Source organism: Cynoglossus semilaevis, chromosome 1 (genome assembly GCF_000523025.1).
Source record: "Cynoglossus semilaevis isolate Cse_v1.0 chromosome 1, Cse_v1.0, whole genome shotgun sequence".
Taxonomy (NCBI): domain Eukaryota; kingdom Metazoa; phylum Chordata; class Actinopteri; order Pleuronectiformes; family Cynoglossidae; genus Cynoglossus; species Cynoglossus semilaevis.
The window spans coordinates 30,896,551-30,905,553 of record NC_024307.1 but is presented as its reverse complement, the minus strand read 5'-3'; the positions used below and the strand labels follow the sequence as shown (position 1 = coordinate 30,905,553).

General features: G+C 39.6%; 1 protein-coding gene across 1 annotated transcript in view; it reads left to right on the top strand.

The window, feature by feature from the left end:
- slc24a2 (solute carrier family 24 member 2) overlaps positions 1-9,003 on the top strand; it is a 40,273-nt gene that overhangs the window by 7,714 nt on the left and 23,556 nt on the right. The window contains exon 4 of the mRNA XM_025057712.1: positions 8-228. Coding sequence (XP_024913480.1) covers positions 8-228 — 221 coding nt within the window. The remainder of the gene's footprint in view (positions 1-7; positions 229-9,003) is intronic.

Below are 9,003 nucleotides of genomic sequence, written 5' to 3'. Positions count from 1 at the left end.
AACTTCTCGTGGTGGCCTCGACTCCGTGCACGCTCCTTCTACATCCGGGATCTGATCATGCTCATCATCTTCTTCCTGGACAACATCATCTCCATGTGGGAAAGTATCACGCTGCTGTCCAGCTACGCTGCCTACGTCATCTTCATGAAGTGCAACAGCAAACTGGAGGGCTTCGTCAAAAACTGCATTAAAAAGAATCAAGTGGTGGAAGTAGCAGTGCAGCCCAAGGTGAGTTGGGTTCCTCATCATTTCTTTTCTCCCCACACCCTCCACCACCATCTGCTCTTTAAATGCAATTCATCTAGTGCAGCAGAGCACTGCTTTTTCTTTTGCATTTTATCTAATATAAATGACCTTTTCTCATTGTCTCCTCTGGCACAGACACACACACACACACACACATCCTTTCACATTTTCCGTGCAGCTGGTTTGCCATTGTAACGATTTCACGATTGGTTCCGCTGAGTGAAAAAGGAAAATGAATCCATTTTGCTCGTGGAGACACGCTTTCAAAATCAAAATGAATTTTTCTCAGAAACCCATTGACAATTGTCAAATGAAGTTTTTGTGCACAGATGTTTCAGCATAGAGCAGCTGACAGACTAAACCTGTGGTTGTCAGTGGGGAATCCTTGGTAACTTTTACCAACTTACTGTAACTGCCCAGTGTACTATCATATTTCTTCCAGTGATGCTTCTCAAGACCAACAAACTGCAATGTGTAAATGTAAAAATAGTTTAACCAACACAGCATATTTAACAGTGTAATGATCACTTTTGTCCTGCTTTACTCTCTCTTGATTTCCTTATTTGCATTTTTTTTGCCCCACACCATGAATAGTGAATAATCACACTGCTTCACAGAACATTTACCTGTTCAATGACACTTGAGGTCAAAACCTGCTACACGCAGTTTAAAATTGGTGACAGGATTATCCACGGTGTGAACTTTTCTGTCCGACATGATAATAAATAAGAGTTAGTTCAATGAAGTCATCATTGAGCCCGGATTTATTCTGAGTTCGTAAAGGATGCATACACGCTGCTGAGGGAGAATAACTCCTCAGTGGCGTTTACTTCTCTATTTATAAAACAAATGATAAAAATAACATGACTCATCGCTGGAGAAAAAAAAATCCTGACATGAATGACTTGCTGCTCCCGTTTGTGCAGTTACTTTGTCTTGGAAAAGGAAAAAAAGAGAGAAGAGAATTACACAGGCTGTGTGCCAGAGAGGACTCAGGTGACCTTGAGGTGCAATGGATTCTGGGTACTTTGAGCGTTGGGTGTGGTGTATTTGTGTGAGTGTGTGTGTGGGTTGAGACAAACTTTTCACAGAAGATTGTTAAATTAATCAAACCACATCGCAGATTTAGGTCTTGCTCACGTGCTCTTTGGTTAGGTATCCCATGGTGCACCTGATATATATAACATCAAATTAATAGATCCAATTAGTTGAGTGGGATAAAATATTGGTTCTCCTGTTCCCTAAAGAATCAAAGAAACTAAGCAGCACAACATTATTACAGCATCATTACACTAGCTTTCTAGAACAAGCTCATATACCTAGGGGACTGGTATATTTCAGGATATGTTGATATTTTATAATTGACTTGAGCAGACACGAGGTCAAAGACAAGAAATTTTCCTTTTCGGCCTCCAGGTGATATTTACTTTGGCCGTAAGTTTGAAAAGCTCATTTTAGCTCTGTGGTTTCTTCAGCAAAGCCGGGTCACCTTCACTGACGAGTCTTTAGGGACGACTGAAGAATCCCAAGCAGCACTCAGAGAAGCAGATCGTAAAAAGCAGGCAGTGTTTGAAAATGTTTGAGCTTCAGACAAACAGCAGCAACATCACTGTTTTGACTACATCTGACATCTGCAGATGTAGTCAGTTTGATTTGAATAGATTGCCCAGAGATATTGGCAACACTGTGGTAGAGTGGTTGGCCTTCTTGCCTTACACCAGGAATATCTATGGTTTGATTCCCCAGTGGTAACTGACATTCTTCTAAATGCTCTTTTGGGTGTGTGGTTACTCCTTGTACTACGGTCTCCCCCCGACCCCCCGGTCTAGCTCCATATCTTTTTCTTCAAATCTTCATTGAGCTCTATTTAAAGCAAAGTAAATAGAAAAATCAGTGTTCGGGCTTAACAACATAAATAAGGCGATCAGAGCTGTCCAAATTAATGTGTTAGCTGTTATGCTTTTATCACATTGAGGAATGTTGACTGATCTAGATTAATCAGGGCTAATGGTGATCAGCTAACCCAGATAAGATGTAATTAATCCAATAAAAAAAGCTAATTGTTTGATAGCCTTAATAATTACGTATCGTTGCATTTTTTTCTATTGAGTGAAAAAATAAACAACAATTGAAATGAAAATGAATGAAAATGTATTTGCCTTGCTGTGACCTCTGGGGTTGCTGGGAACCACTGGTCTAATGCAAATAAACTTAATTACCTGGTTGACTTTCCAAGGAGCAACCTGTCGTTCCCCAATGACTTCTGGGATTTTCTTTAACTCCTCCCCACAACCCTGGAAAGAATTAATCCTGGGAGGAGATTAATGTGCACTGTACTATTGAGACAACCCTGTTGTGCGTAGGCAGTGGGTTGCCAGGTCAAGTCTGGGTCAAGGCTTCAAGCAGTTTGTGCCTTGAAATGATAAAGAAGTGCAGTGTTCTCCATTTAGAAGGCTGTTTTGAGCTGTTGGTGACTCCCGTCTTTAATCTCACCACCTCGCCTCCAGTCGTGTTTTCTCTGCCACTGCAAAGTGTCTTGTTTAAAAAGAAGCAGATGTCTTTGTCTTTGTTTGTTTTGAATATGATTCCCCAGCTCCCAGGAAGTGTATTTCTCATTCAACAGATCAGAGGTGTCATACAGTAGATTTGTTTCTACCTCAGGCTTGAGATGTAACAATATTAGTATGGTATCACTATGAGCTGTCATATTCCTGCACCAACTATTTTCCCTCTTTATTTACTCAAAACTTCAGATGTATCATGATGCTATACACCTTAAACATAGCATACACTAGGAAGATGTATTGTTACTCTGGCCTTTACTACCTGAATCAACATCAAACCTAACCAGAAAACCAATCTAATTTGACTTTCTGGTCAGATTTTATACATATGGTAAATACGTTTTTTTACTTTTTGGTCTTTGGAAATTGAACGCTGACTCTGGTTTTTAATAACTTTTTTTTTGTCATTTGTGGCTCCAGTGAGCAGTGATGGTAATGTGACACCTGGATGAACGTGATCATTTCTTCTGCTATTTCGACCGTCTAGACACAGACAGTGCATTTACGTTTTTAGCATTTACCGTTTAGGCAGCGTTTTGTGACAGCTCCGTCAGTGGTTTACGTCGAAGAGGGATTAATAAATATACGTACTCAATAGGAATTTCTCTGTCAGCTCTACTGTTGTGATTAATGTGCATTTCGGCACACTTAACTAACTCTTGTGCGCAGTGTTGAAACGTAAGATATTTGTGGTACAACACAATGTGGTTAGCTTTTAATTGCTGCACGTTCACAGTTAATCCTCTTTAGTCTGGCGATGTACAGCCTTAAGTTGCATGCGCACACGTATATATATATATATATATTCAGACTGCCTCACAGACAGCACAGTCACAGTCCAAGGTCAGAGAGGAGTCATTGCCATCTCTCAGGCTTAAATAATCAAGGCAGCACTAGATGCAGGAGTGCCGTTTAAAAAAAAAAAAAAAAAATTAAATGCAAAATCTTTCTGGGAATAAATCCCATCCCAGCTGTAATGACGTACAGCACAGCCTTACGATTCCTTGAAGAAGGTCTGTGATGGTATAAATCAGATTTATTAGCTGCTGCACCACAGGCCTGATCTGGCTTTACATGACATCAGAGGGGTCTTTCATCATCTGTACACCCCTTCCTCAGGGCCACCTCACCAGGCCAGACCAGGTTTATCTTGTTATCTTGTGGCCTCTCGATGTTTGTCTGATGGACTGACTGGCTGCGTTTAAAAAAAAAAAAAAACAAAGAAAAAAAAATCTGGCTCAGACAGATCAGATTAAGCAGCACTTTGTGCAACGTAGCTTTATGAAAAGACAGGAGCGACAAGCCCACCTCCGCAGAGCCCATATGACACACACACCTGTTCTGAACACGGTGATATGCCAACCAAAAACTGTTTTAGCAGCAGCTTTACGAACGTGTTGGAAGGTAACATTCTGCATCCAGCTACATCCTGCTGTCATCAGTGTTGGATAAGCCAGGAGGCATCGAGGCAGATGTTAGTTCTGCTGAGATGTAAGGTGTGACCTCTGATGCATTACCAAGCTATAAATAGCGTCACGGAGGCAAGATCTTCCGTCAGGATGCGCTTCAAAGATCGGTTACGGAGCTGATCCTGTGCAGGGAGCAGCCTGCGTGTGCTTCTGCCCTGTGGATGTGGACATTTGAGCATCCGCCCTGATGCTATACCCCTTCTGTTCACAGATGAAAACAGTTGTTTGACGCTGGTGGCTTGATGATCATTTTCCCGTCTCATCGAAGTGAACTGCTGCCTCATTAACAGCAGTATCAGCCTCCTCTGCATGAGTCAGAGTTGTTGGATTTCTTGGTTTACATAAGGCGGGCCTATAATAAGTAAGGAATCAAAACACCCAGTGACTCTAACAGCATGAAGGGAAACCGCAAGAAGTTGTATTATTATAGAGAAACGAACATGTTTCCTCATTGATTGATTTGGTGATGTTTTAATTGAGTTAGCAGTCATTTAAGACATTACAAGTTAAAATTCCCAGAGGAGACAAGTAACAAGAAACCTCCATTTACTTTTAGGAACATGACATTATATATCCCAGTGTCCTTCATGCTCAGTCACACAGTAATAAGAAATGGAAGAATTAGGAAATGATTATGAAAGTCAAATTTGAATATAGTAAAGAAGACACAAAGAAGACACAGTGACATACAGTTCATGACACAGTATGTTACACTGCAGTCTAATGAGAAAAATCATTTCTGGAAACCTGTCAGAGATGTTTTCAAACCTAAATATCAAAGTAAAAATAATTCATCATAAATCATGAGGCATTAAATAAAAAGAGGTCAATAATTGTATTGTTCTCATTAATTCACTGACTAATTGTTGCAGTAAAACACCGAAGTCATAGTCTCCAAAGAAATGTAGGTTTTATAACCACTTTTAGTTGTAGTTCTTACCAACAAAGATAAATGGAGAACTGTCAGGTGTTGTAATTAATCTTTTTTTTGTCAATCTTTGAATAAGTCAACCAATGATAATGTTAAAAACCATCAGAAAGCATTTCTCTGTGTTGTGTTTAGAAACCTAAACCACTGGGTGGATTTACTGTAGAGTTAGTAAATCCCCCTGGTCATATCTTTATTCATCCCCATGACTCACTATTATCCAGATGTAATTAAAATCCATTCATTTCTGAGACTTAAACAAATGGACTTCATATTTGCATCCTAGGTACTGAAGGCTGCGTTTTCATGGTGTCCTCAGTTACTTATTGTCCTTTCTTATCAGGGCGGACAGTGGCTCTTTACTGCCTCCTCACTGCTGTTAACGCAACAAAGGTCAGCCTGTTACTTAACTGCAATTGTGTTGAGTGATTATCAGAAGAATGATGTATTCTGCTCCGAAAAAAAACAATGCTCTCCATAAGTGATTTATGGCACTTGCACTAAAAAATGCACAGAGCAAGGACGAATCAACTTTGTTGTATTCTGTTCATGGGCAGTCAAAGCATTGTTGTTGTTCAATTATTCTGTGGAATAACAGTTGTAAAAGTCTCATTTAGAAAAAAAGAAGAAAATATATTCATATGTCTCTTCAGCACCACGGACAGCATCCCTAGCCGCCCGTCTTAAATCCTAATCCTCGTCTCTTGAAATCATCGTTTCGTTCTCTTTGTTTCTTGTTACACGTTTCTGTGATATTATTCAACCCTTTTTTCTTTCAACAAGCACAAACGAAACATCTCTAAGATTGCTCAAGTGAAAAAAATACGAAAAGCAGCCAGTAAGTCAACAATAGGCTGAATGCTAAGAAAACTAAACCTCATCTTTAAAAAAACACATCAGCCAAAAATAGATTAAAGAAGAGATGGAGTCAAGATTTGTGGTAAAACCAAGGTCATCCTAAAAGAGCGTGCCCTCATTCCTGTCCTTATGCAGAGACAGACGAACCCAGGGCTGTAGTTTAATTTAAGCTTTAATTTTCATTATCGGGATCCAATTGTGAGAATGTGATAAAGCTGATTGTGGTGTGGGTTAATAGAAATGAATATTAGGATAAAAGTTGGAGTGTGTTTGTGTTTGCTCACAGGGAGAGCCTGAAGGTGAAATGTTGATACTTGCAAGGAACTGAAAGCCCCATTGATCAGAGTCTATTTCTGAACACGGGGTCAAATTAGCTAATGTAACTGCATTGTAAAAGCATCATGTGAAGGGCACCGAGATCCCTATCTCCTGGGTGTATGAAATGACAAACAGGCCAGCAACATAGTATGTGTGCGTGTGTGTGTGTGTGTGTGTGTGTGGTTGACGTGAATGAGGACTGGCAGGCTGTACATCCATAAGTCCTTCCTTGTGGGAATTTTCAAACCATCAGCATCAGCCTTTCTGTTCACTGCATCGCCGTCATAAAGTAACCATTATTTCTGTGGAATCTAGGGCAATAATGCATGTGCGTTATCTGGCGTATAAATCTCCCCGCTCCAGTGAGACGCAACACTGCATAACCACAGAGAATGTGAAGGCAGATTTAAAGGAGAAACTCTTAAAATTGAAGTAATTGCAATTAGACAGCCTCCTAATGAACTAATTAGAAAATGCTCTGTAGCTTAGCAAATCTCCTGAAAGGCTCTGTGTTCTCTACTAAGTGTATTAGTGCTTGACTGTCCATCGCTGATAATGGGGAAAAAGCATATGGCTGTCTCCCAACCCTGGTCACATCCCAAGGTGACCTTAAAAGCCTTTTTATTTTTGTGTCCTCGCTGTATGTCCATCAGGATGGTTCCTGGGAGTCAGTCCAACTTTGTCTTTTCCTGATGAGTTTTCTGTTTGTGCTTTTTGCCTCAGAGGAAGTTAACCTTTCAGTGATAGTGCAGCAATGCAGCTGGTGGCATAAAGGTGGCATAAAGTCATGATGGCTTCGAATGTTCACCAGGTGGCATAAAGTCATGATGGCTTCGATTTTAAAGTCAACCTGTCGTGGTGACCGTATCTGTGTTTGATGGGATTTAATGGCAAAACAAATCTGACACTTTAATAATTTTGTCCTTTATTTGGGTTTTATTTACAAATCCCCTGACACCATCGTCAATAAAACAATCCCGCAAATATTAGCTGCACTGCTGAAGCCTGCAGTTTTACTCAGTGTCAGGGAGCTCCACACATGGTACCTCAATGTACTCACTGTACCTGTGCTGAGTCATTGTATTCAATTTTGACACCCTTTTTTTCTTTTTAGAAAAATAAGCATTAAAATTCAGATCCAAGGAGTAAAAGTTTAATCACAACAATGAAAGTCCTGACTCTTTGGTGTCTTTGATTTTAAAGCAGGTGTGATCTAATCCATGAATACATAAGCTCATCTGACAGTAGGACCAGCTCCTCTCTTGGTGATTACGCTTGCTTGCAAAAGTGACACAGCAGTTTTTGTTTTCCCGTTTGCCTCCCAAATGTAGGCATCTGATTGGTTCTCCGCAGTGGAGGGGGTGAGAAGAAGCAATTTTGGCTTAGTCCTGATGAGCACGGCCTTGTGGGAAATCAGTGTCGTGGCAGCTCCTGTAATTAGTTCTGCTTGTTAGAAAAATGGAGGGGTTACTAATTAGCAAGTGGGTGACTTCATGACTTGTTGTGCGTATTTTCCCCTCCCTTCCTTGAAGATCATCATTATCAACTTCAGGCAAAGCAAACGTGCACAGAGAGAGAGAGAGAGAGAGAGAGAGAGATTATGAGCTTCAGTCTGGATGGACAATTCTGGAAGGTCACCCTGTCATTCTCTGAGAGACTGTGAGCATGTGCAGACAGTGGTCTGGAGCGGAAATCTTTATATTTGGACTGATCACTGTGCATCCTTTTACACTTTTGCGAAGTAATAACATCTACAAGTTCAATGTTACACAATATCAGGCATGTCAGCAATGCATCTTCTCAAGCCTGTACTTTTCAATTCATCTCTTTTTTTTTTCTTCACTTCAACTTTAGATAGTATTTCAAATCATTTTTAAAGACTGCTTTAAATATTTGGCAACCTTTCTTCCACGTCTTTTTTTTTTTAGCTTGGGTCTCATTTTAAAAATGACACCAAGTGATTGCAGGACACACTTTAACAGAAATTGTCTATATACTGTATATAAACATATACTCCATATCTAATAATAATATTATTAAAATAATATTTTTCAAGTTTTGCTGCAGATTTCCTGCACTTCCTATTGATTTTATGTTTTAATCTTTCTGCCTCTTCCTGCTAGACAGTTTCACCTAACCTAATGTTTATGGGACGCTGCAATGCTCTTATCAATTACAGCACCAAATGAAGTGCCACCAAATTAATTTTTTTTTTAGAAATTATTTTATTTTAGGTTAAGTGAAATCTTGAAGCAATAGCTGAGAATGTGTTGACTTGAAAAAACAATGTTCCTATCTACCAAAGGGGTCGCTGCAGAGAGTTTTGAAAGCAATGTTGTTGTAGTGTAGTGTGTGTAGTGTTGTAGTGTAAGACTTAACAAGGTTTGATATAAAACAAAATTGACATATTCTTCTAATTTAAATATGTTTTAAGACAAACTGTAATTAAGAAAGTCACTGATAAAGAAAACAGATAATGAGGAATGAAGAATCTTTAGTCAACTTTGAATCTTCCCTTTTCTTCAGATTATGTCACCAAGTCCACAAGACAGTCAATCAAAATGTGACCACTGGCTGTGGTCACATTTTGTAGAATAGCCCAGTATTTGCTGTTTTTGAT